Raw genomic sequence first — 27,567 nt, forward strand, 5'->3', positions numbered from 1 at the left:
TGAAAGCACATTTCTGGAGGTCACTGCCATAAAAACAATTTGCGATTTCCGGTTTATTGGGCTTCTCTGTTAGTGCATCTAATTGAAAATGGGTAGTAAGTTCGATCTTCTTGCATAGCTGGAATTATCTGGGTTTTTATATTATTATGGTGAAAGGTGTTTCACCTTCACTGCAATCTTCAGTCATATAAAAAAAGATATAAATAACTTAACGTAAGTCGGGAACTTACTGTATCGAAAAATGTTCAGCAACCTACGCAAAAAGTATGGCGATAGACAAAAAACGAAAAAACCTGCCACACACTACTTGCATGTTCAATATGCAAGTAGTGTGTATTTGGACATGCAACAAACATCTGAAAAAAATCAGTTTATACCTATTCTATTTAGTACCAGAATTTTGATTTCTGTGTTTTTTGGAGTCTTGAACTGTCCCGGTAAATCGAGAGTGTTGTATTTTAAAGTGACTGATAATAGACAGAGTTAGTAACAGACAGAAGCTTTCTTTTGACCAAAAATAATATAAATCATCATAAAATAAGTCCTTCGATAGTCAGTTAGTACTCTTCAAATAGATACACAACAGTTATAAATATAAAGTCACATATTTTATTATTAATTTTTTTTTTATTATTATTATAAATCTTATAAAGAAGATAATTGAAGGATGGTGTCTGAACTATGAGACTAGTCAGTTGTGGTGGAATTCAAAAATTTTAGTTGCATTGTCTTCTTTGGCTATTATATCAGGTTCTTTACATTTGAATACTTTTTTTTTTTTAAATGCAACTTTAATTGCCAACTTTTGTGCAATGGGTACAAGTAGCTGTAGTGCTGTGGATGAAGAGAGAACCAAAGGGAGCGATTCTCCAATGCATCAGTCTTAAAAAATGTGCAACTTGTAATGTTTGTGAACTTTATGGAACATGCCATGATCTAGCCAAGGAGGATGTCTGTATGTGCTGGGTGCAGAAATTGTGAAGAAATTAGGTGCCACCTCAGCATTCTGATGGGCATTTTCAGAGCTTGAAGAGTAGGGCAGATGCCCTCACAGGAATTAAGGGAGGGGGGTCAAGCCCTCAGCTTCCCAACTCAAAGCCAGAGGTCACTCTTGTACATCAGGCAACACAGCAGCAATCTTCAAGGCAGATTGCACTGGTCCCGCAGGAGCTAGTTTTCTAAACAGGAAATATTGTGAAAAATGGATATGTTTAATAGGACCAGTGTATGCCTGCCAGGGAGCAAAAGTTGATGTTGTAGAGCAGATATCATCTTTTAAGGGCACAAAAGGTGATATTGTCGTACAAGTTGGCACTAATGATATGAGTAAGAGTTCTGCGGATTTACTTAACAAGTACAGATCAATGTTGGGAAAGAAAGTCGCGAGTTAAGGTTAAATTTGAAAGTATGTCTGCAGTTATGCCCATACATAACAAGAGGGGGTATACAATAAGAGCCTTGTCAGTCAATTCGGACCTCAAGAGATTGTGCAAGGCTTATGAGGTTGAAATCTTCTCAGTGTGGTCTGTGCATGTTAATAGGAGAGAATGCTTCTGCAGGAATGGAATACACTTAAATAGAAAGGGTGCAAGCATATTTGCTGATGCTATTGCATCAGTGATAGGTGGGTTGGAAAATTGCTAGCTTGGGGGATTCAGAGACTAATAGATTAGCAGTAGCTGTGATTCTTGGACTGCATCTATTGGAATGAGCAGCAGCCTGGAAAGAAAGTTGTTTGTGATTTCAAAAAACTGCTGCGAGTCATCATGGAACAAGTAAATACATGGGCTGGGTTATGGTAACCAAGAATAACAACTGGTTCATGTATATTTGCATGTACACCAATGCTAGGAGTATAGTAAATAAATCTGATCAATTTGAAGTGCTGATCAAGACATCAAAGACAGATATTGTTGGGATATCAGAGACATGGTGTCACACATACAAGCAGTTCAGAATTGGAATATGGGGGGTACATTGTGTATACAGAAAGGATGGGAAGGGAGCAGGGGTTATCCTGTTAGTTAAGAAAAACAAAATCTAAAGCAGTGCATCCAGTTGATATGGTTAGATAGTGCAATGTTGAGTCAGTTTGGTGTGTTATAGGCCTAATGATTCTCAGTACAACAAAGAACTGTACAGAGTGGGCAAGTAAATCATTGTCTTATAATGGGGGATTTTGACCTAGATATATTTACCGGAACTTCTGGGTTGGTCACTTGCACGTTAGCAAGACCTTTGTGGATGATTGTTTTGTCCACAGGCAACCGCGGGGAGTAATACTCTTGATCTTGATTATCAGCAGTTATTATTCATGCATTAGGAATCTGCAGATGAAAGAACCACTTGGTGGCAGTGATCACAGTGTACTAATGTGGGATTCACTTAAAAGATGTAACTGACATCATGGGTAAAGGGAAGGATTTTTGCTTTTGTAAACGCTCAAGAATTGGAGCGTTTACGTAAACGCTAAAGAATTTAAAAACTGCCTGAGAACAGTGTTCTCAGACAGTTTTTAAATTCTATACGGGGTGATGATACCAAAAGCAAATTCTAAATGGGAAGCATTCAAGAAATTACTTTTGGAACCTACTGGGCTTTTCATACCAACTACATACATACAGTTCAGGGTTCGGGCCTAAATGGATGTCAGAAGAGGTAATGAGACCCGTGGCAGAGAAGAAAATTGCATGGATTGCATATAAATTATCAGATGACATAGAAGTCTGTGGCAGATATAAGCTAGTCTGTAATCAAGTCACAAAGGAGGTTAGGCAAGCTAAAGCAGATTATGAGAAACCTTTGGCGACGAATGCTAAGAAAAACAGCAAGGACTTGTTAACTTACATTTATCTTAGAAAGAAGGGGATGAATCGCTTGATATCGATGATTTGACTGTTGATGATCCTGCTCAGATAGCGGACAAATTGAATGAGTATTTTGTATCTATATTTACACATGAGGAATTCTGTAGAGAAGTGAAGGCCAGAAGCTCATCAAACTGTAACAGGGAACTTAATGATTTTGTAATAACAGCAAAGTGGAGAAATTGTTCAAGTTGAACATAAGAAAGGCTCCTTGGGTGGATGGTATCTATTCAGTTATATTAAAGGAGGTGGCAAAGGAAGTAAAACCCTTAGCCACAATTATGAAAGCATCCTTGGACTTGGGGAAAGTTCCCGTGCACTGGAGATGTGCAAATGTATCACCAATTCACAAAGGAGGGATCAGAGGGTGAGAAAAATTACTCGAGGGAAAATAGAGTCACTGGTTAAAGAAGTATTATAGGATCATCTAGACAAGACTGCAGTAATAAATAAGTCAAGGGGAAAGTCATGTCTGACCAATTTGATTGGATACTATGATGTGTTTATAAAGGAACTGGATACAAAAAATAAACTTGGTATCATATACTTGAGAAAGTATGGATAGAAATGGACCAACTGTGGGGTACAGCACTTAGGGTGGTAGAGAATGAAAAAGACCTGGGAGTAATTGTGCAGTCAGATATTAAGGTTTTAGAGCAGTGCAAGATAGGCTGCCAGAGCAGGTCATTGGGAATTTTGCTAGTAGGGAATAGGAGGTAATTATCCCTTTGTATAAGGTCATGGTCAGGCCACACCTTAAGTACTGTGTACAGGTCTGGAGGCCTCATTTTAGGAGGGTATGTCGAGTTGTTTTAGCAAGTACAGAGAAGTGCTACAATATTGGTGAAGGGGACTTCTTACCAAGAATATGTAAGATCTGCAAACTGCAGCATCTGAAGACTTAGGCAGCTATGAGGTGATGTGATGTGATCTGTGGAATCGAGGTTTTTTTTTTTTTTTTCTTTTGCTTTCTATAGATTACAATGACTGTAAACATTAGCTAAAGTTCTTCTCTAAATATTTTTATGCTACAAAGAATACAGTATACGGAACGATAAATTGTGGTATTTTATTTAACAGAATAAATAATTGGAGCTCATACAATGATTGTATGAGGGAGTGATCATTTAATTCGCAGATTGGTGCAAGATCTTAATTGTCATGGTATGAATTTTTCCTTCACAAACTGCTCTCCCTTGAACTTTACACACTTTCACCACAGTCATACCCACCCTACGCATTAAATGAAGACTACAAAGTGCTTCCATTGCAGTTCTGTGTGCATCGTTGTTGGAAGTTAAATGCTTTCCTTTTAGAGCATTTCTTTAGGAATGGAAACAGAAAGAAATCATACTAGGCTAAGACAGGTGAATAAAAGGGGTGGAGCAAAACCTTGGCACCTATAGCAGTGAACACTGGCTGCACAATATTAGCTGTATGGCGCTGGAAAGTTGACATTCCTCACGAATGGCATGGAAACATTGTCTCCAAGAACATCAGAGTATGCTTCCTTATTCATAGTTGTTCCACAGAGCACAGAATGTGTAACAAGGATGTCTTATGTAAAATAACACAAGAACCATTTGTTTGTCAGCTGAAAAAGAGGCTTGAGATTTCTTTGGTTATTGGTGAATCAGAATGCTTCCACTCACTCAACTGTTGTTTTGTGTCTGGATCAAAATGAGAAATCCAAGTTTCATCGTGCGTCACTTCAATTTAAGAATGTTTGACCCTGTATTTCAAAACAATCAGGCATTTCTTTGCACAAGTCTACTCTTTGCTGTTTCTGGTCTGGAGTCAAATTGTGTGGTATCATATAATGATACCACGGTGGGGACAGATTCACGACATTTTGGGTGATCTTTCAAAATATATTGTGAGCTCTACTGTATGAAATGCGCATTCTAACAGCTAAATCAAGAAGTGTAATCTTGCCTGTCTTCAAGATTTAGTATTAGCAAAGACATGTGATGCAAGAAAGCAAGCTTATATAGAAATGCAAGAAAGCAAGCTTATATAAAACCCACAAACACACACCTCATTTCACCCATCCACTCGCTCCAAATTGTTTGTCTAGTTCTGCCTTGACTTGAATCTGTTTAAGCTATCAACTTCTACAATGTCAAATGGAAGTTTGCTCCAGCAGTCAATCACCCGCTGGCTAAAGGCAAACTTTCGTACATCTATCCTGCAACTGACTTTCCTCAATTTGAATTTATGCACTCTCAGGCAACTATTCTGAGCAAGAGGAAGAATCCCATCTGCATTGAGCATGCTCAAACCATTCAAGGCTTTATACACCTCTATCAGATCACCTCACAGGTGCCTAGTCTCCAGACACTGTAATTTGTAAAACTTAAGCCTTAAGAAACTTAATGCACTTCCTTATGAGAATCTATAAGAATGCCTGATGAGTGATTATCCAGGGCCATCACCCATCAGTACATTCCAAAATTTAAATATTTAAATTTAACATTTTCAAAATATTAAAACTTCTATTCTGATTTGGGGAAAAATGCTATAAATACAACTGCTAAGCATGCAAAAATTAACTAGTACAAAAATACTTATTTACTACTTTATCAGTTTTACTGCATGAGGATTAATCACTTCTAAAACTACTGAGGTAAAACTATACATTATTAAGACAGAATTTTAAGATCTGCCAATCTTGAATTGGGTGATTAACAAGCAGTAGACAGTTTTAAAGTTGGCCTGTAGTCCTGTGCAGTTAGAAATTCAGTGTTACAAATACTGAAATAAAGCTTGTTTAGTGAGATTTGGCTTCAGTATTCCTAGAGGCTATCTGTTCTTAACTAATATATGTCTAAGGGAGAGGAATCTTGTTTCATACATCTTATTTCACAGAATTATTTTTATGAAAGAATACAGTTATTGAGAAATAATTATTGTATTTCACCTGATTAAGGGTAAGCAAAAAAAAAAAAAGTAAAATGTGAATGGGATACGGCTTGTTAATGTTAATTCCACAGTAAGTACATGTTAGTTCATGTGGGTAGGATCGAAAGCACACTGAGCACCTGGAATAAATGGACATGTATGCATGATTGAAATTTTAATCACATCAAGAGAAATCCCAGTTGTGAGAGTGAAAAGCACCTTTAATCCAATTTTAAAATCTATAAGAAGTTAATGTTTGTTTACATTTATATGATAAATATATATACATGTGTTTAATTATTAAGTATTATAGCAAGACATTGTTTTCAGATTGAGACGGAAAACATTAGGTTATACAAGATATACAGTAAACTCCTAATAGTACTTCTAGCAAACTAGCTGAAAAGAGTATGAGTGGGAAGGCTTTATATTCCTTTTTGGGGCTGTTCTTCATATTTAATTCTAATCAGTTTTTGCACTGTTTATGAAGCAGTCGTTATGCAATTTGAAACCTGCACATATACTATTCTTGGTTTTTTTGGCATCTCTCACTAACATACCATTAAAATTTTTTTTATGAAATTAAACTAAATACTGTATGTATTGAGTATTACAAACTTGATAAATGCAGTATTGAAACAATGCTCTTGTCTCAGTGAAATAGTCAAGTTTCTTTTCCCCCCATACACAATTACTGCACCATTGAGGAAAGTAGACCATGTCAGAACAAAGAATACTCGGCAGTTATCCTCCTGCCAGTGTATATTTATATGTATGCACAACTAGAATGGTGGGTGCCTCCATGGGCAGGAGCAGCAGTGCGTAGCACACACTTCTTGGTTAGACCGGGGTTCGAGCCCGTGACCACCAAATACGGAGGATGCGGAAAGGTCACGGAATGACCATCACATATTCCTGGAGCAATATAGCCTTAGTTGCTAATGCTCCTAAAAACCAAATAACAATGTAGCAGATGTTTTATCTGCTGGTAGGAGGATAACAGACAAGAGTGTGAGTGCAATGAAAAGTTGCTTATACTGAATTGCAAAGAGCTGTCTTCAAAGTTTTGAGTTAAATATGAAATGCAACCTGTATGTAAATGATTCCTGGATAGAATTTGTTATCTCTTCCTAAAAATCAAAAGGAGAGGTTATATATCTGTGTTTATTCCTTTGCACTTAAAAAAAAAAACCCACAATATAAGCAAAAAGCACAATACGCATTAAAATTGCATGGGACCTCATTAGGATAGACCATGGAGCCAGGAGAAAGGAGGATTTAAATCATAAGCTGCTATAAACAGGTGTGTTGTGACAGGAGTTTACTGAAATTGTATAATTTAATTAACATAATTTGCTTAGTATTTAATTGTACATTGCATTTCTTTCACTGGTTAACATGTAAATTAGATTATTAACATTTCAATTTTGCTTAATCCACATTTCATACATAGTTGATGTTCTTACACATGAATAAGTAATGGAGATTTCAAGAAGCTTTGGGGCACGATTGTTTTCACACCATATTCAAGTTGTGGTCAAGTTGTCTGTGATTCTTGATCCAAGTGGATTACAGAATGCAACAAAATTTGCATTGTAATTACTTTGATAATTACAGAAATTAGATTCAATTAAAAGCTTAAAAACTTTGTTAGTTATACTAACTGTATTGGTTGGCAAGGGGTGTTGCCTTTGATTGTGTGCCCCTGGAGAAACTTCCACTGTATCTTGATAAATTCAGCCTTGGGAGGGGATTTATTATTTTTTAAATTGTGACAGTGATGTATTAGCATAAGTTAATTTTCTCTTTTCGGACTCCATAAGTTGAGCTATGCAGCTGCATCATCTACATCATAGCAAGATACTGCTGAGCAGCATCCATCTTTTTCATTTCAAAATGCATTTCTTAATTTAGAAATTTTCATCTTCGGTTTCTGTGATAGTTTATAAAATAGTTTTGTGTAATTTTCTATTAAATTGCACCTAGTTCATAATAAGTCGAATTGATGTTCGGCAGAATTTTAATTTTCTGAAGAAGGAATTGAAAATATGTTATGTATTCAATAGAATATACAGGGTGTCTCAAAAATATTGGTACAAACGTTTAGGGGACGTAGGTAACATCTAAAGGAATGTGATTCGCATAGGAACCCATAACCGAAAACGTCACCATAAGTCGGTACACGGCGCTGTTCATCAGTTCGCGAGAGGGAATATTTCTGGTTTACTCATTCAAGTTGTAGTCACTGCACAAAGAGCATGCATCGATATACGAACTGTGAGCTGGCAGACATGCACCTAGTGTATGGATTAGCAGAGTGCAATGGACGAGCTGCTCAACGAATTTATGGAGAACGCTTCCCAGGCAGACATGTACTGGACCACTGTTTGTTTGCGCATGTGCATCACAATTTGTGCGATTTTAGGTCATTTTGAGATAACAGGAGTAGTGCGGGCAGACCACGTTCGATGCGAACTCCTGTCATGGAAGAAAGTATGTTGAATGTCGTCCAGAATAATTCTACTACCAGCACACATGCCATTGCCTCTCTGCCTTAGTGTCCCGCTGCAGTGTACAGCGTGTCTGGCACGACGATTCCTTACATCCCTTTCATCTCCAAAGGGTTCAGTTACTGCTCCCCCAAGATCATCCTACACCTGTGGCTTTTGCACAGTGGTTTCTCCAAGAAAGTGTTCAAGACTTGAATTTTCCAGCCTATGTTTTGGTCACGGATGAGGCTTATTTCACTCGGGAAGGCTTCAGTCAGCACAATGCTCATGTATGGGCTCGCGACAACCCACACGGTGTATGCCCCCATGTGGCAGAACATTGCTTCGCAATAAATGTGTGGGCAGGTATGGTCGGTGACTGCTTAGTTAGCACATACCTGTTACCATCCCACACGAACTCTGCTGAATATCGGATCTTTCTTGAACAAGTTCTACCAGGTTTACTTCACGATGTTCCAGCAAATGTGAGATGCAACATTTGGTTTCAACATGGCGGGGCGCCTGCCTATTATGGAAGGTGTGTTCATGACCATTTGAACAGGTGTTTTCGGCGTCAATGGATTGGCCGTGGTGGACCCCGTTGCTGTCCCCCACGCTCACCTGATTTATCGAGCCTTGATTTCTCTGTGTGGGGGCCATCAAATCTATCGTGTATGGAGACAGAAATGGATATCGTGGCGAGACTAGTCTGCGCTGCTGCTACTGTCAAAGAAACTCCAGGTATGTTCGGCTGTGTCAGCCAATGCATGCTGCGTCGGTATCACGTATGCATCGTGTCTCATGGTGGAACCTTCGAGCATCAGTTGTAACATCATGAAATGCATCCATCATCCATCTCGTACTCCTTTTTTTTTTTTTTTTTTTTTTTTTACGTGAACCCCAAACATGAGAGGTAGTACTTAGTACCGTGCTTGGGTTGGAGGTTCAGAAGACGAAAGAAGATATTTGTTGACATTGGACTTGAACTTCTGTAGATTGTAATTTTCAGGAAATACGTGTGAAGGAAGGTTGTTCCAGAAAACGGCAGACAGCAGTTGAATGAATAAATGAGGAAGATGAAAAGTTGGTTCTGTGGGTTTGAAGTTGGAAAGTAAATGGATGTTGGCTGGCGGCAGCACGGGTTCGTACTGTTTTGAAAGAGAGAGTTGGAATTATCTAAGCCAATTCAGAAGAACAGTGCCCATGGCAGTATCTGTAGAAGAGGCATGAAACAGTACGTCTATGAGACAGCGAGTGGAGAGAGACTGTTAGAGATGAATCATTAATAAACCTAACTGCCCTGTTCTGAATGGAATCAAGCAGCCTGAGAGAGGTTTTGGGGACACCACACCAGATGTGAGAACAATATTCCATGGCAGGGCGGATTTGCGACTTATACAGAGTGAGCAGATGTTTGGAAGAAAAGTAACGCCGAGAGCGAAACAGAAAACCAAGTGTTTTAGATGCAGAAGAAGCAATATTTGTAAGGTGCTTGTGCCAAGAGAGATTAGAAGTCAGGGTAATCCCCAAAAGAGATATCATTTTGCCTAGAAATCTGAGTGTCACTAAAGATAAGCATAGGAGCAGAAGAATCCTTTTTGCGAGATATAAGACAAGACTGAGTTTTAGAAGGGTTGAAATCAACTAAGTTGTCTTTGCCCCACTGGAGAATTACCCGAAGATCGGCATTTAAGGAATTGATAGCAGATTTTCGAGAAGTTGAAGCTGATTGAGCAGGACAAGGTTTCTCAAAATGGAAAGTGGAATGCAATGTGCTATCATTGGCAAAACTATGGATGGGATTTCCAGTCAATGGAAAGAAGGTCATTAATATACAAGAGGAAAAGAGTGGGGGAAAGAACTGAACCTTGGGGGACACCGGCATTAGTGGAGAAGTTAGACAGAGAGCCATCAACCATCACCCTCAGTGAGCGATCAGAGAGAAAACTGGATAACCAATTACTAAAAACAGTTGGCAAACCATAAGATGGAAGCTTGTTTAGAAGACCTTTATGCCAAACACGATCAAAAGCCTTTGAGATGTCAAGAGCAACTACTTGTGTTTCACCGAACCTTTCCATTGAATTAGTCCATAAATGGGTAATATAAGCCAGAATATCACCAGTGGATCGACACTGACGGAATCCATACTGGCGATCGTTGATCAGACGGAAGGTTTCTAGGTAGTTTAAGAGTTGGCGGTTAATTGATTTCTCCATTACTTTAGAAAGAGTAGAAGTAATTGCAATGGGACGATAATTGGATGGGAGGGATTTGTCAACCTTTTTAGGAACTGGCTGGATATGAGTAAATTTCCAAGCAGAAGGAAAAACACCTTTGGAATTAGAAAGTGAAAAAAGGTGGCAAAGAAAAGGAGTAAGTTCAGGAGCACAGGTTTTGAGAACAAGTGGAGAAATACCATCGCGACGTGGAGCTTCATTAGCATCAAGATTCATCAGAATCCTTCTGATATCCTTTTGATGGAAGACCAAAGCGGGCATTGAATAGAGCGTGTTGGGAATGGTGGGAGGTGTTTTACCAACATCATTAATACATGAGCTGGAAGAAAAATGGGATGTCAACAGGTTAGCTCTATCCTTGGCTGAAGTGACAACAAAACCATCTGGTTTGGACAGAGGTGGGAGCAGAGATGGGCAAAAGTTGCGGCCAATAGCTTTTGCAAGAGACCAGAATGCCCGGCTACCATATTAGGGCAATAAGCAAGTTTTCTACTCTTAGCCTGTTCATACTCTAGTTTGGACTGATTAATAACTACTTTACAATTGTTGCGAGATTCGGTGTAGGCAGAAAATGAAACTGAAGAATTAGAAACAAGCCAATTACGATATGCAACATTCTTTTCTTGAATAACCTTTATTGGAAAACCAAGGTTTAGATAAAGGACGAGATTTTAAAGTAGAGTGTGGGATAAAGCATTCCATTCCTGCAAGAATAATTTCACTCACACGATCTGAGAAAACGTTGACATCAAAAGTTTTGAAACAGTAATCCGACGAAGGAAAAGAAGTCTCGCAGGTCATCCCATTTTGAATTCTTGTAATGCCAAACAACACGAGGTTGGGAATAGCCATGAGATAAAGGTTCCATTGGAGAAGAGACAATCACCAAGTTGTGATCTGAAGTGCTTAAAAGACCTCTCACTTTGACCGTGTACTTAGAAGGGTTGTTTGTGAGAGAAAGATCAAACGTATTGGCTATATGATTAGGATTGTCCGGTATTCTTGTAGGTAAATGAACAATCTGTGCTAGGTCATTAGTAATTGCAAAAGCCTCAGCATCTCGACCTGCTAGGTCGGTGTGACTAGAAAATGGAAGCCAGCTGGAGTTGTGTACATTAAAATCACCAAGGAAAATTACCTCACTGTTAGGAAAGTTGGACTGGAGAAAGTCAAGTTGCAAAGAGAGGAAGTTAGAGCTCCAAGTGATTAGTGGAGTTGGGAGAACAGTAGAGACAACAGATGAATTTGACACAATGAGGTAGAGAGATTTTAACCAAGAGAAGATCAGAGAGAGGAGATTCCAAATTTCCAATTCTCTGACAGGGAATATCAGAACAGACATATGCACAAGTACCACCTTTGAGGCAAAAGGAATCATACAGCGAATAATTTGGGCATCTGAGATCAGCAGTAGTTGAATCAACCGATAACTGAGATTCTGTCAGAAAAGGTACACGGGGTTTGGCAGACTGCAAGTGGAAATGGACATCATTGAGATTAGAATTGAGACCACGTATATTTGTGAAATGAATTAGGAAGTGCTTGGGAGGTTTAGATCTTTTTTATTAGTTTGACAATTCATGGTGTATTCAATAGTAAGAAAAAGTGGGTGGGACATGCTGTATGAAGTAATGAAATTTTTGGATATGGCGTACACGTGGTAAGAATATACCCAGATCCTTGACATAACGTGGCCTCGACAATGCTCCCCACATACACGCTACTCGGACTCCCTCCAGTCACTATCTGGCAGAGTAGAGGTAGCAAGAATTATACACTAGCTGATCAGGAAGCCTCCTAGAGAGTTACCAATAGGTTCGGTCCGGTGTACTAACTAGCAGCCGGCCTGCGAACACCGTTTTAGAGCTGTACCCTCGAAATGTAAGGAATATTGGATCTCACCACAACGTTCATCATAACCTCAAAAGTCATCAATCGTACTGCATGATGGAAGAGATAGGGACGGGCTCAAATAAATGTTTGCCACTAATTACTCTTGTCATTTTCTGCTTCTTGTGCCTCTGCTACTGCTTTCCCTTGACGTTTCCGGTTATGGGTTCTTATGCGATTCACATTCCTTTAGATGTTACCTAACTCCCCTAAACATTTGTACCGATATTTTTGAGACACCCTGTATATTCTCTGTTCAGTAGAAAATATAGACGCTAGGAAAATACCTTACAAAAACAAATTATTTTATATAAGTGTTACTGAGTATGGTAAGCCTTGAAGCATTTTACTTGCATTGTTTGATTTTCTTGAGGAACAACCCAGTATACATCCTTGTCAAATCTACTTTAATTCAAGTTTTGCTTGAATTAAAAACACCCTTCTTGATGCTGAATAATAGCCACTTAACAGTATTATTCGTAAGAAGCACTGCATTTCTTCATTAGTTACCTGCAAGTTGATTTTTTTGAAAATCTTACCTATTCATTTCTATGGCAATTACACTTTTTACATACTAAAATATGCGTTTTAGTCAAGGTTTAAATAAAACCAGCACTCACCTCATGATCTGTTTAGTTGCATGAATTATATTAAGTTGGGGGGGGGGGAAATGAGAAGGTCTCAGATTAAAAACTAAAATCATAAGTTAAAAACCTTGGGTTAAAATTTAAAATTAAGTCCAGAGGAGGAAGAGGTGCACCATATCATTCTCTAGTTTTCAGTTTTTAAAACTGAAAACTGTAAAGTTTTATGTTTAAATGAGAATAAAGCAAATAGTCGTGAACGATGGACTTTCGTTAAAAACATCTTCCGTTGGCTCTAAGGAAATGAAGGATAGAGAATCATGTGAACTTTTAAGTACCCGAAATGTTATGCTGTACACGTGGTATTTTAATGCAAGATTCCAAATTGGGGAAAGGGAAGCCGGAAGTTTGGTGTTGAGGATGTCAAGCTTGATGTTAAGCCAGCACCAGTCTATTATGAGAGTTTCGTATTGAAGGAGCTTGTAGCTTGAATTTAATTTAATAATGGTAATTGCAGCATGAATTAAGGGGTTATGGTTGTGAGTATTCACATGTGGAAAGATCTCTGTGTTTCCCTGACATGTTTGGAAACTATTAATGTGGTAGTATGCGCATGTATTTGCAGTAGTAGATGATCCAAATTTGTTGGTAGTGGTCCCGATGTAACACACGTTGCAATCTGACTGGCAATTGATTAGATAAACTATATTATTAATCTCCCGTTTTGTATACATGGGTTTCTTTGTAATTGTTAAAGGGGTTCCTAATTTGTAAGATATTCTAGCAGTCCAGGATAAAATTCATAACCCTAACAATTCTGTTATAAAAAAAAAAGGCCTAACATTTCAAATACTCGGGTTGTTCTCCCTTACCATTGTCAGATCACCAGACGTTTACGTTAAGTCTTCACTAAAACAGATATTTTCTTAATTTTCTCCACTTATAGCAAATTAGAAACTCCCATGAACCCAGAGCTCTCTCGACATGAATATTCACAACCATAATTCCTCAGTTGATGCTGCAATTACCATTATTAAATGATATTCAAGCTACAAGCTCTTTCAATACGAAACGCTCATAATAGAATTGTGCTGGCTTGACCTCCTCAACACAAAACTTCTGGCTTCCCTTTCCCCAATTTGGAATCTCATGTGCATTAAAATACCATGTGTTTACCCTAACATTTCGTGTACTTAAAGTTCATGCCAATTCTCTATCCTTCATTTCCTTAGCGCCAACTGAAGATGTTTTTAACGAAAGTCCATCGTTCACGACTATTTGCTTTATTCTCATTTAAACATAAAACTTTACAGTTTTCAGTTTTAAAAACTGAAAACTAGAGAATATGGTGCACCTCTTCCTCCTCTGGGTTTAATTTTTAATCTGGTTCCCCCCACCCCCCACCCCACATATATATATAATTCCATGCAACTAAACAGATTACGAGGTGAGTGCTGGTTTTATTTAAGCTTTGACTAAAGTGTGTATATTTTCCATCTTAACTTTCGATATTTTAAGCCCTTGCTATTTTTAATTATACTTATATCATTATCAAAGATACTTTTGTACCATATTAGCATTAGTACTAGTAAAAGCACATGATGCAAGTTTATATAGCATCAGCCAAAAAAAAAAGAAAAATCATCTAATTTCACCCATCCACTTGCTCCAGATGTTTGTCTAGTTCTGCCTTGATTTTATTTAAGCTATCAACTTCTACAATGACAGATGGAAGTTTGTTCCAGCAGTCAACCACACGCTGATTAAAGGCAAACTTCCACACACCTATCCTACAACAGTCTTTCCTCAATTTGAATTTATGCCCTCTCACACGATTATTGTGAGAAAGAGGAAGAATCCCATCAGCATTGAGCATGCTCAAACCATTCAAGGCTTTATACACTTCAATCAGATCACCTCGCACATGTGAGGTGATCTGATTGAGTCTCCAGACACTGTAATTTACAAAACTTAAGCCTTTCTTCATAAGAGCAACCCTCTATTCCATTCACTAATTTTGTTGCCCTTCTCTGCACTCGCTTCAGCAGCTCTACATCCTTCTAAAATTAGGCCTTCAGACCTGTATACAGTATTCAGGGTGTGGCCTGACCATTGCCTTATACAAGGGGATAATCACCTCCTTATCCCTACTAGAAAAATTCCTGTATATCATTGACAAGATGTGGCTACTCATGCAGACCGTCTGCACTGATCAGAAAACTTCATATCTGCCTGCACAATTATTTCCTTTGGGTTCCTTTCATTCTCTACCACTGTCAGTGTAGTACCACAGAGTTGATATGTCACTCAGGGGTTGCTGCTTCCCATACATAGTACTTTACATTTGTCAATGTTAAAGTTCATTTGCCACCTCTCAGTCGATCAGCTCAACTTTTCTAGATCCTGTTGTTACAGCGTCCTTAACAACCCTGCCACCCTTCATATCGTCTGCAAATTTGGACATTAAACGTGATCTGCATTTATAAATACAGAAAACAACAATGGACCCAACCCTGAGGGACTCCACTAATAACATTAGTCCACGAAGAGCAGTGTCCATTGATTACCACTGTCTTCTTGCACCAAATCATCCCTTTATCCATAGCAGCAATTTGCTTTCAACGTCACGCTGCTCCAATTTGTTCAGCAGTTTTCCATGTGCAGCAGTATCGATAGCTTTTTTAAGATACAAATATATGATATCAGCATTATTCCCTACATCCAGATCCTTTGTGACCACATCATAGTATCCAATCAAATTGGTCTGACAAGACTTCCTCTTACAAACCCATGCTGTGTCTGAGCTATAACTGAAGTCTTGTCTAGATGATCCTGCAGTGCTTCTTTAACCAGTGCCTCCATTAATTTCCCTGGAACAGAAGTGAAACTAACAGGTCTGTAATTACCTGTCTCCCTTTGATACTCCTCTGTGAATTGAGGTCACATCTGCACATCTCCAGTCCACGGGTACCTCCCCTGAGTCCAACGAAGCTCTCATAATTATGGCTAAGGGTTTGCTTACTTCCTTTGCTGCCTGCTTTAATATAATTGTATAGATCCCATCCTCCCTTGGTGCTTATGTTTATATTCAACAATTTCTCCTCCAGTTTGATCTCAGTTATTACAAAATCATCTAGCTCACTGCCAGAGTTTAATTCATCACTGGCATTCTCCTCTCCGAATAACATTGTGTGAATGTAAATGCAAAATACTCATTTAGTATGTTAGCTACCTGAGCAGGATCATCAACAGTTGAACCATCGATATCCAGCGGACCAATCTGATTCATCCCCTTCCTTCTAGAGTTTACTTAAGTAAAGAACTCTTTTGCTGTTTTACTTTACATCCTTTGCCAAAGATTTCTCGTAATCTGCCTTTTCCTGCCTAACCTCCTTTGTGACTTGGTTACAGACCAACTTGTATCTATCATAGGCTTCCTTCCCTGTCACCTATTAATTTATATCTATCCCATACATTTTTCTTCAGTTCATCTGACATCCATTTTGGCCTAAACCTTGAAAAATATTTCTTAGTAGGTATGAAAAGCCTACTAGCTTCCAAGATTAATTCTCTGAATGGTTCCCATTTTGAATTTGCTATTGGTAACACCAGTTGGTCCCACCGTATAGAATTGAAATAGTGTCTCAGACCTCCTAGCAACCTTTACGAAAGGGAAAACCTTTCACTTCACCTCTGATGGTAGTTACTTTGAGTAAATCCTACTTCAGCATACTGTGATCTGCCACCTAGTGCTTCCTTTATCTGCAGATTCTCAATGCATGAAGAATCACTACTGATAATCAGATCAAGAGTGTTACTCCCTCTACTTGTCTCCTGAACATGCTGATGTAGAAAACAATCATCCAATAAATCCACAAAAGCCTTGCTAGTGTGTGAGTGACCAACTCACAAATTCCAGTCAATATCTGAGAAATTAAAATCCCCCATTATAAGACTCTGATTTACTAGCCCACTCTGTTTCCCTGTACAGTTTCCTGTTATACTCATCAGAGTCATTGGGCCTATAACACACTCCTACTCAATTTTGATTTCCCAGTGCTTATGTCACACCAAACTGACTCGACACTGTACTGTTCATCCATGTCCAACTGGCTGTACTTCCTTGGATTTTGTTTCTTAACTAATAGTGTAACCCCTCCTCCCTTCCCCATCCTGTCTATCTTTCCTGTACATATTGTACTCCCCAAATTCCAGTTCTGCATCCCTTACATCTGTGTGACACCACATCTCTGATATCCCAACAATATCATCTGCCTTTGATGTTTTGACTAACACCTCAAATTTATTTACCAAACTTCTAGCATTGGTGTACACATAAGTATACATGCACCTGTTCCTATTCTTAGCTACCCTAACACAGCCCATGTATTTACTTGTTCTGCAATGACCCCCAGCAGTCTCTGAAATACCCTGCACCTTATTTTCCGGCCTGCTGCTCATTCCAATAGCAGTGCAAGAATCACTTTCACTTAAGTTCTGCAAATTGCAGTGGCTGGAGACTAGGCACCTGCACGGTGATGTGATTGAGGTGTTATAAGGCCTTGAATGGGTTGAGCACACTGAATTCTGATGGGATCCTTCCACTTGTTCAGATTACGAACCTAAGGGGGCATAAATTTAAATTAAGAAAAGATAGATGTGTGGAAATTTGCCTTTAGCCAGCGAGTGGTTAATTGCTGGAACCAACTTCCATCTGTCGTTGTGGGAGTTGATAGGTTGAATAAATTTGAGGAGGAACTGGACAGGCATTTGGAGGGAATGGTGTGTTTTTTTTTTTTTTTTTTGCCTGATGCTGGATAAGCTCATACACTTGCTTTCTTGCATCACATGCCACTACTACTTCTGCCAGCGGCTACTGTTGATCTATTAGTCCATGTAACCCCCTCAAGCCAGCAGTTTTCCAACCTGTCTAACATGCCTCCATAGGGTCTGCAAATATTCTTGCTCCCTTTCTATTTAAGTGTATCCCATCCCTCTAGAAGCAGCCTCTCCTTTTAATAAGCACAGACCGGGCTGAATTGATTGACAGGGCTCTCATCATATGCTTCCCCTATTGTGCCTGAACAGAATTGCAGACACTTTCAAATTCAACCCTAATTCACAGCTTCTCCCCCACCACCACCATCACTGGAGACCTGTACTTGTTATGTAATGTAATTCTGCCAGTCTCCTACTCTTAATATCATTAGTGCGAAAGTGTACAACAATATCAACCTTTTGCCCCTGGCAGGCATATCCTGAATGTCTTTTGCTGATCAAGCTGCAATTTTTGTTCAATGTTTCTCTATTCCTATTTTGATTTGCACTTATAGTTATCTCTTCCTTTTTTTTTCTTCGGAGGGGATTTAGATTCCTCATCTTCAATTGAAGAATCATCTAAAGCAGCTTGAGCATTAAGCATTCTTTCAGTAAAATTATTTATCATTCCTAGACCATCTTCTTCGGCAGAATCTTCATCAGTAATATTCCCGTTGCATTCTCAGATGGTAATATAGAAATACAAAAATGATTTTTCTTTATCCTTCGTGGGTAGAGAGTGATCTTCAATTGAATCCAAAATGTCATTTAGTTTTGAGGGAATTTTGCATTTGCTATAGAACTGGTTAGGGTCTGTTCTGCTGGGAGGGGGGGGGGGGGCTATGTATATAGGTAAGAATGATCTTGTACTGTATATATATGGTGTTGTGTATTGACACAGTCATTCAAAAACGTGGAAAACTTATTTAGAGGGTGTGGAACTGAATACTTCTGCCTCATCTTTGAAAACTTTCCCTTTATTTATTCTGTGGAAACCTCCCATAGCCATAAATAGGAAGATCATTCATGATGTTTTGAAAACAATTTGTGCTGAATTCAGAACTATTTCAGATTAAAATGGTCTTAAAATGGTTCTTTGCAACCAATATGTACAAAACATTATTGATATGGGTACCCAGCAGGGACCGCCGACCGGGCTAGCCGAGTGGGTAAAATACCTGCCTGGCAACCCAAAGGTCGCGGGTTCGATTCCCGCCTCGGGCTGGATCAAAGTACTGCAAAAACCTTGGGAGGTGCAATATGGCCACAGAAGCCGATGCGCCAACAACTACCAAATAAAAAAAAAAAAAAAAAACCAGCAGGGACCTGGAAATAATTTTGTTTAAGTGAAATTTTCGTTAAATCAGTATTCATTATAATGGGATTTTACTGTATGCACACAATTTTCTCTTATATAGAACCTGGAGAAGGTAACAAATTTGCTTCTCACAATGTATGAACATGATTTTTAAATTTGAAATGGTGGAAAATCAATGTAATCAGATTTGCAAAGATAAGAACAATGTTGCAGTGTATAGAAAGAAAGAAGGGGAAAAAAAGTGGCATTTCAAAATGGTATGCTCTAAGCTGTGATAATTGCTGGTAGGTTATTCAGAAATGTTTTGTGATTAGTGGGGAAAAAAATTGGAGTTCTCTTTAGTTCACATTAACTTTATAGTTGGCTATGTAGAACAGCTGAATAGGAAAGTAGCTATGTTGCTTCTTTTTGTGGTATAACTTCTGTGTGTGTGAGTGCATGCATGCATGCATGTACCCCCACTGCACTTCAAATAAAATTTGTTTGTTGATTTCTGGAAATATACCTATGGCATTTGAAAATTAAACCAATTACATGAATCAACCTTCCCATTGAGAATAAGCAGTTGAGCAAGCAAAATTAAAATTGTTACATCTTAATAAAAGCCCAATTTTGATATTTTTATGAGAAAATTAATATGACACAATCCTTTAATCCATTTTGGAAACAAGAGTTCTAATAAATTTTAAAATACTCTACAGCAGAGGACAAGTGTGATTGATTTTGGATTTATCCAGTGGTACTTTTTGCTGCCATTATGAATTTGATATGGTAATGGTCCTCTTTCAAAGATAGCATGCATCCATTTGGCATACCTTTAGTGGCACTGTTCTTTCTAAGTGGGCTTGGAGATAAACTGTTACTGGGTGTTTTGGATATGATGCACTCTTTAAAGAAAGACCATAACATGGTCTGAACTTTTACCTCCCAGTAATGACAAGGTTGGCAGTAGCAACAGCATTTTATTATGAGTAAAAGCTCTGCTATACACTGATGTTTTGTTTTTTAAGCACCTGGTGAATTTATTTGAAATATGATTAAATGTTTTCTCCAAAAAATTTGCCTTTGGAAACCTGGAGTTGTCTTATTGTCTCAAAAAATATGCCATTTCATTTATTTTGAAGAAAGATCTGTGAACTGCTGTTTGAGACAATACTGTAACAGATCAGAACAGCTGTCTTTAATCATGTCCAAAAGCCATAGTTTTTCAGTTTCCAAGATTTGGCAGGTACATTTATAAAGGTGGGGTGGGGGAGAAGAACAAATCGGTGAATCCTTATTGTATTGAAGGCACTGGGAACCCACAAATTGTCTGTGGCAGCTGCATTATTGACATCTCCTTCTCAAAAACAGAAAATGTTATCTCCCCCCCCCTCCATCATAAAACTCTGTTTCAATGTGTATCTTACTAAGTGAAAAGAGAGATAAGAAAAAAGCCAGACATTTATTGGCAGCCACACTGCAAGCTTCTAATTTTTGCGAGTCACCAGATCTGATCTCTGCACTAGCAGTAATCTAAAAATAACACTAATGGTTTTCTTACCTAGCAGTGTTTTTGAAAACTGTCTATATCTTTAGTGTATTTCTTTATGTACATTTTACCGGAAATAGGGCACTTGTAGAGAATTATTAGTTGCTATAAGCACTAAGTTGAGCATGTAAAAATCAAAAGCATTTCCCAGTTACGAGAAACTAAAACTTGGTTAAAAATATTTCCCCAACCTGCTTTCTTGGTCCGTTAATTACAACCCACTGTTCTGGTCCTATAACAACTCCTTGGTCATATGAATTTGTCCCAGGTGCCCCCCCCCCAACCTATGGTCACATTTGGAGAATATAGTGATAAGTGAAAACAAAATTTCCTCTAAATCAGTGATAATCTCTGATAACCAAAGCCCCTTGTGATTGGGTGTATCATTTTCCAGGAAGAGGATCCTTTGGAGTTTTCCAGAGTACAAACTAAGAACTTGATGTCCTGAGAGATTTAAATCTATCCAAAGGTCTACTGAACATTTAGTGTCAGTACTGAACTGAAATCCAAGAATCTACTGACCCCAGGAACACTTGTCATGGTATAGGCATTGCTAAAAAGAGATATGCTTTGTTAGAAACAGATGCTAACTAGTGTCTGTTTCTAACATGATTTTTGTTTTTTTATTATTATTGGTAACCACATTGTGGCATTACAAATGCAGGATATAACATCATTTTGAAAATTATATACATGTGCTATACATGTGTGGTAGGTTTGCAGTTGTGGAAATGTGGTTAATAGAACCATCATTACATTTGCTAATTTCATGGTATAGATGGAACCTCAGGTTAATATTAATGACTGCTGCAAAAGTTCTGTGAATGTAGCAGGTTATAACACAGACAAGGAGAGCATTGTGTAGCGTACCCTGCAGACACACATTACTTCAGCTGTAGAAGGCCAGTATAGTGGGGGAGGGAATTGAAAGATTCCATCAGGATAAAAGAAATGGAATGTTAATATGATGGCTGACTACTGCTGGATGTCGAAAAGAGGAACAGTCACAAAAATTTAACTGCCTGAGGAAGTTAAAAACATTAAAATTTGGCCCCATCTAGTGTAGTAATAAATCAGTTTGTGGCCATTTGTACTTGACAGGACTTTGTACACAATTTTATCATTATAAATTATTTTTATATAAAAATAAGTAATTTGTAAAATCCATAAAAATATGGAATAAACCAAGCACCTTATTTTATTTGTAAAAAAAAAAAAAATTAGAAGTTTCTGATACAACAGCAAATTTCAGGTAACTTTTGAAATTTCCATTAAAAATGTAGTTCAGATTTCTTATCAGCAGTAAAACATCAGAAACACATCTTAAAATGCAGATCAGGGTTAATTAATGATTATAATAATAATTACACATGATTTTTACATGCAAATTGGAAAATTAATAATTTAATATAGATAACCATAACTATTAGAATAAATAGATTTTACTATTATAAAATTAGCTTTGCAAAAACCATTCTTAAAAGTTGTCACAAAGTTTAGAAACTGTTAAGTGAACAATCGGAAAATAATCCTTAAGAGTCTCATACATCATTTGACAACAAAGTTAGACAACGCTATCTCTTATTGGTTGAGGGTAACGAGATAAGTTTTCCTTGAAAAATAATTTCTTTGAATTGCGTTGTGGCTCCTAACAAATATAATTTCTTTTCTGGTAAAAGAAATATATGAACCATTTATGAGGAGTCCTTAGGAGGCAGGCACCCAGATGTGGTCATGTTCATTCCTGAAGGTGCAGAAAACTGCGCTCAAAAGTTTAGTGTATGGCAGTGGTCTCAAACTGGCAGGCCGCATCCGGCCCCCGAAGCAATTTTACACGGCCCGCGAATACATTTCAATTATGTATTTCTTTTAAATAAGGTGCTTATACTCACTCTCATTTTGTTTTTAAAAAAATTCCGGCCCATCAGCTGCTTTCAGATCGTGCATTCAGCCCGCATACAATTTTTGAGTTTGAGACCACTGGTGTATGGCATATACTTAACAAATGTGTGGCTGTGCTTGTGAGCCACTTAGAGAGAGACTCCTACTAGTAGCTAATTTTCTTTTCCTGTAATACTGCCTTCCTTTCCTGTAGTGTTATTTTAGCAGTCTGTATGCCACGTTTATAGAGCTTAGTATACTGACCGTTCTAGTCTCCAGCGTATACAGAAGTCTTATTGTAGTTAGCATTTTTGAGCCACATGGTTGTAGCAAATCTACTTCATGTGAATTTCATGCAAAGCATGTGGCTAAAGATCTGTGCCCATGCATTCTGCATCTCATTGAACCCTACATAATAACTTAGTGCCTTAAAGAAAATTGGCTCTGCGCTCAGAAAGGCATAGTGACTGATTTTATATTGCATAAACCAACTCTGCAAATACAAAATTTACTGCTCAAAGTAGAGCAAATATAAGAAGCTTTACTTCATCAAGCTTGTCAGTTATGCATATAGTTTTCAAGTAATAATGAACTGCACTTGAAATTTCATTAGATCCTAATTCTGGCTGATATTCCTTCCAGGTATATGATTAATTACTGTTTTACAAATCATTGGGAAATGGGCTTCTTGAATTGGAGGTTTGCCAGATAACTTTCTGTAGATTGTAAATAAATAGTATATTAGTCTTGGGACCATGTGCTTTCTCAGGTTTAATTGTAAAAAGTATGTGGATTCTTTATTGTGGATATTGAAATTGGATTCTTTTAAATTTATCTTGTTTGATACTGTTATTCCGAAAATATACAAAAATTTTTTTATTGGTTACTTCCTCTTGTCTCTCCCAGGTATTTGTCTGGTTGTAAAGTAGCATTTTAACAGTCCAGTTGTTCTAGCAGTACAAGCAGGTTTGATTGCTTTTTGAAATTTATTACAGCAAACAGACTTTCTTACTGAGGTGTATAAGGCCTTGAATGGGTTCAGCACGCTGAATTCTGATGGGATCCTTCCACTTGTTCAGATTACGAACCTAAGGGGGCATAAATTCAAATTAAGAAAGGACAGATGTAGAATAGATGTGTGGAAATTTGCCTTTAGCCAGCAGGTGGTTAATTACTGGAACAAACTTCCATCTGTCGTTGTGGAAGTTGATAGGTTGAATAAATTTAAGGAGGAACTGGACAGGCATTTGGAGGGAGTGGTGTGTGGTTTTTTTTTTTTTTTTTTTTTTTTTTTGGCTGATGCTGCATAAGCTCATACATTTGCTTTCTTGCATCACATGCCACTACTACTGTTTTGTTTATATCGTAGATGTACAGTTCAGCAGTTTACTGTTATATTTATAGCAGTCTGTTCATTGTTATTATGTAGTATATAACAGAGCTATAGTACTCAATACGTTCTATTTTGATATCAATATTTGTAGAAGAATAACAGAAATTTATCTTAATATGATACTTAGTAAAAAATTCAGAGCTACAGAGCTCAATAACTACCAAAATTTTTTAATATATTAAAAATTAAGAGATTACCTCAATCTATTTCGTGGAATGCTTCCAGTCAATTCTCTCCCACATGTGACTAATAAAATAAGATGAAAAAAGGTGGGTGTGTGTGTGGGGGGGAAATCGAATTAATGAATTCCCTCACTCATAGAGATACGACCAAGTCCGATGCGCAACGGAATCGAAAGTTGAGAGCCCCATCCCGACCCCTAAACACATCAGACTGCCGCAGCAAGACCATGAGTGCGAGAAGACATTGTGTCATAATAAATAGTTAAAAACTGCTTCCGATAATAAATCATTAAAATCACAATTAAAAACTATTAAAATTAAATGGATTAAAAGTTACGATTTTGGATGAATACTCAAGTTTAAACGAAATGCACAGCTGTTTCCCTTCCTTAAGCAGACCACGCTTTTCGGTTGATCGCCGTGTTCTCAGGATGGGAATATCACGAAGTGTTTGTGTTTGACTGAAATATAGAGATTATTTATATTGGCGCATGCACAAAAAAGACCAGAAATCTGAAATTAGATAAGACGTCGCACATTGATAGAATTTTCATGTAGTTTCGTTTGGCCTTTCATGCGGTCAATGATGGTCACGTATTCCTATTCAGTGAAGTGGTAATTTTAAATATACAACACAATTAAATAAAATTATTGATCGCTGAAACGCTTGAAATAAAACTACATGAAAATTCTATCAATGTGCGACGGCCTTATCTAATTTCGAATTTCTGGTCTTTTTTGTGCATGCACCAATATAAATCTATTTCGTAGTCATATACACACAAACAATAAATACACACAAACACTTCGTAATATTCCAATCATGTGAACATGGCAATCAACCGAACAGCGTGGTCTGCTTAAGGAAGGGAAACAGCTGTGCATTTCACTTAAATTTGTGTATTCATCCAAAATTGTAACTTTTAATCCGTTTAATCTTTTTAACTGTGATTTTAATTATTTATTATCTGAAGCAGTTTTCAACTATTTATTATGACACAATGTCTTCTCGCACTCACGGTCTTGCTGCGGTGGTCTGATGTTTCGGATTTCAATTCCGTTGTACATTGGATTTGGTCGTGTCTCTATGAGTGAGGGAATTCGTTTTTTTTTTTTTTTTACCTTTTTTCATCTTATTTTATTCGTCACATATTGGAGAGAATTGACTGGAAGCATTCCACGAAATAGATTGACGTAATCTCTTCCTTTTTAATATCTTAATATGATATGTAGAAGCAAGTGTTCTACGTATCGTATTGAGGTAAATTTCTCTTATTCTTTTAATAAATTTATTATGGATAGCACTAGTGCAAACTAAAATATCCTTCATTTAATTTACTTAAATTTTCAAATATTTTTCTTTAAACAAACTTGTGTCACTTTCTCTTATTGATAAATACTGGGACACTGACTTGTTTCCAGTACCATGATTTCTTCCATTTCAGTTCCCTCCCTACCCTCTAGGGACACTGTATGAAGCTTTTGCTTTCTTGTATAGCTTGCATGGATCATTTATTAATGACTAATAAGTATTCAAGTATAATAAATAAGTGCTGATAAACAACAGGTGAACAGATGTGCAGTAGGTCTTCACACCCCAGAAGTTTTAGGTGCTATAAAACAGTGTTTTAAATGTAACACTATTGGTATTAAACACAAATCTGGTTATGACTTGTTTTGAGATTTGTTTTTATTGACTTTTCCTACTACCTACTTAATGTGGATCATACAAAGCAGCAGCACCTCACAGAGGCTATGGTATAATCATTTGTCACATTTAGTCGAAACTGTGGTAAAAATGGATTTAAATTGTTCTGCTGCTTATTCTTTTCAAAAATTTAATCGCATGGTGTTAGGTATATCATGAACTTGAAATTGGTGAAATGATGCACACTTAAACCTCATGGAGTGTGATCTGCCTTTAATTTTTTAAAGAATTATAGATTATTTTCAGATGTTTTGTGGTATGCAGGTTTAAGTGCTTATTTCACCAATTTCCACTTTTCAAATAATGTTAGCGTGGTATGTTAAGCTTTCTGATGATACAGAAATTGTATTACCCTTTGTTTGCTACATGCATAATGTTTTTGGGAAGGTGATTGAGATAATTGTTAGAAAATTAATAATGAATTTAAATCATAGATGTTATCAGAAGGTTACTAAGGTAATCACTTTTTTTTTTTCTTTTTTTTTTCTTTTTTTTTAATGGCTAAAAATCTAAATATGCAGTACCGTGAAAGATTTGACATGTACATTAAGACCCTTTATATTAAAACTACCAAATTTATTTATTAATGTACAGAATACATTTTGAGCTTATTTCTTTAAATACTGTGAATTTAGACTCAATATTAACAAATGATCATGTGTGTATAAACTAGGCTAGAGCAAGCAGTCTTCAATCTTGTGTTATGGTGATCCGGATTTTGAGAGACTTATGCCAGCGGGTACCTACATGGGGTCGTTTAACTAGTTGGGTAAGTTATTATGCCTGATTCAGCATTGAAATGAATAAACTGAATGGTTAAATCTTTAGATTTACTGTTGGATATTGTTTTTTTTTTTTTTTTTTAAATTAGGAAAATTGATGTTGTTTTATGCTTGCTTTGCTGGATGTGATTTTTTGATAAGCAACTTAATATTGCAAGAAATTAAGATCTTGTATTAATATAAGATTGAATGCCCTGTAATTTTATTTTAAAGTCATTGCATATTTTGGCCGTGGCAGCCAATGTGCCAAACATCAGTCATTATTCCATTTCTTCTGTTTGTCATTATAATAAGGGTTTTATGGGTAGGATGCTACCTCAAACAGCTGGTTAATTATCTAGTTGAAAGGAATTGTTGCCATGGCTGTTTGTAATTAGAATGGCAAAATGGTGCAAGGAAGTGAATGCCTTCTGTCCTCCATCCATTCCCAAGGTACCACTTTCAATATTATTGGGCTCTCGATCTTAGCAGGTAGTTTATTCCAGTAAATAAATTACCTGGGTTCTTGTTTCCTTTACCTGCAACTTCTGTTACTCCTAGATCTTGTTTGCTAAGATTGCAGTACTTTAATAGTATTAAAACTTACCTGTAAATTTTTATGCCATACCTGCCACTGGTCTAAATTTTGTAGAATCATTGGTTCTTGTCATTAACCACCATTCCAAGTTTCATTTCCATCTTCTAATTAAAAAAAAATATACAATGTGTTTTTAATTAAACAATTATGAAATGCTCTAAAGGTAACTACTTTTTTATGCCACCCCTAAGGCTTGGATATACAGGTAGCCCTCGATTTACATCCGGGTACGGTTCCTGGGGAGACAGGCACAAATGGAACCCTTTATATAACGGAGCCAGTTAGAAATCACAGGGTTAGGTTCCGGGCACCAAATATTTTACCCACCACTTTGCATCGATTGTTTTATTTTATTAGCATTCTTCATAGTTGTAGTAATAGTTGATAGAGGCATATTCATAGCTCT

The 27,567-nt window shown here is 37.3% G+C and overlaps 1 protein-coding gene across 1 annotated transcript in view; it reads left to right on the plus strand.

The window, feature by feature from the left end:
- Positions 1-27,567, plus strand: part of Zn72D (Zinc-finger protein 72D) — a 220,494-nt gene that overhangs the window by 178,630 nt on the left and 14,297 nt on the right. The window contains exon 18 of the mRNA XM_090371344.1: positions 26,476-26,571. Coding sequence (XP_090227470.1) covers positions 26,476-26,571 — 96 coding nt within the window. The remainder of the gene's footprint in view (positions 1-26,475; positions 26,572-27,567) is intronic.

Source organism: Mastigoproctus giganteus, chromosome 1, assembly GCF_048544385.1.
Source record: "Mastigoproctus giganteus isolate SK-2022 chromosome 1, ASM4854438v1, whole genome shotgun sequence".
Taxonomy (NCBI): Eukaryota; Metazoa; Arthropoda; class Arachnida; order Uropygi; family Thelyphonidae; genus Mastigoproctus; species Mastigoproctus giganteus.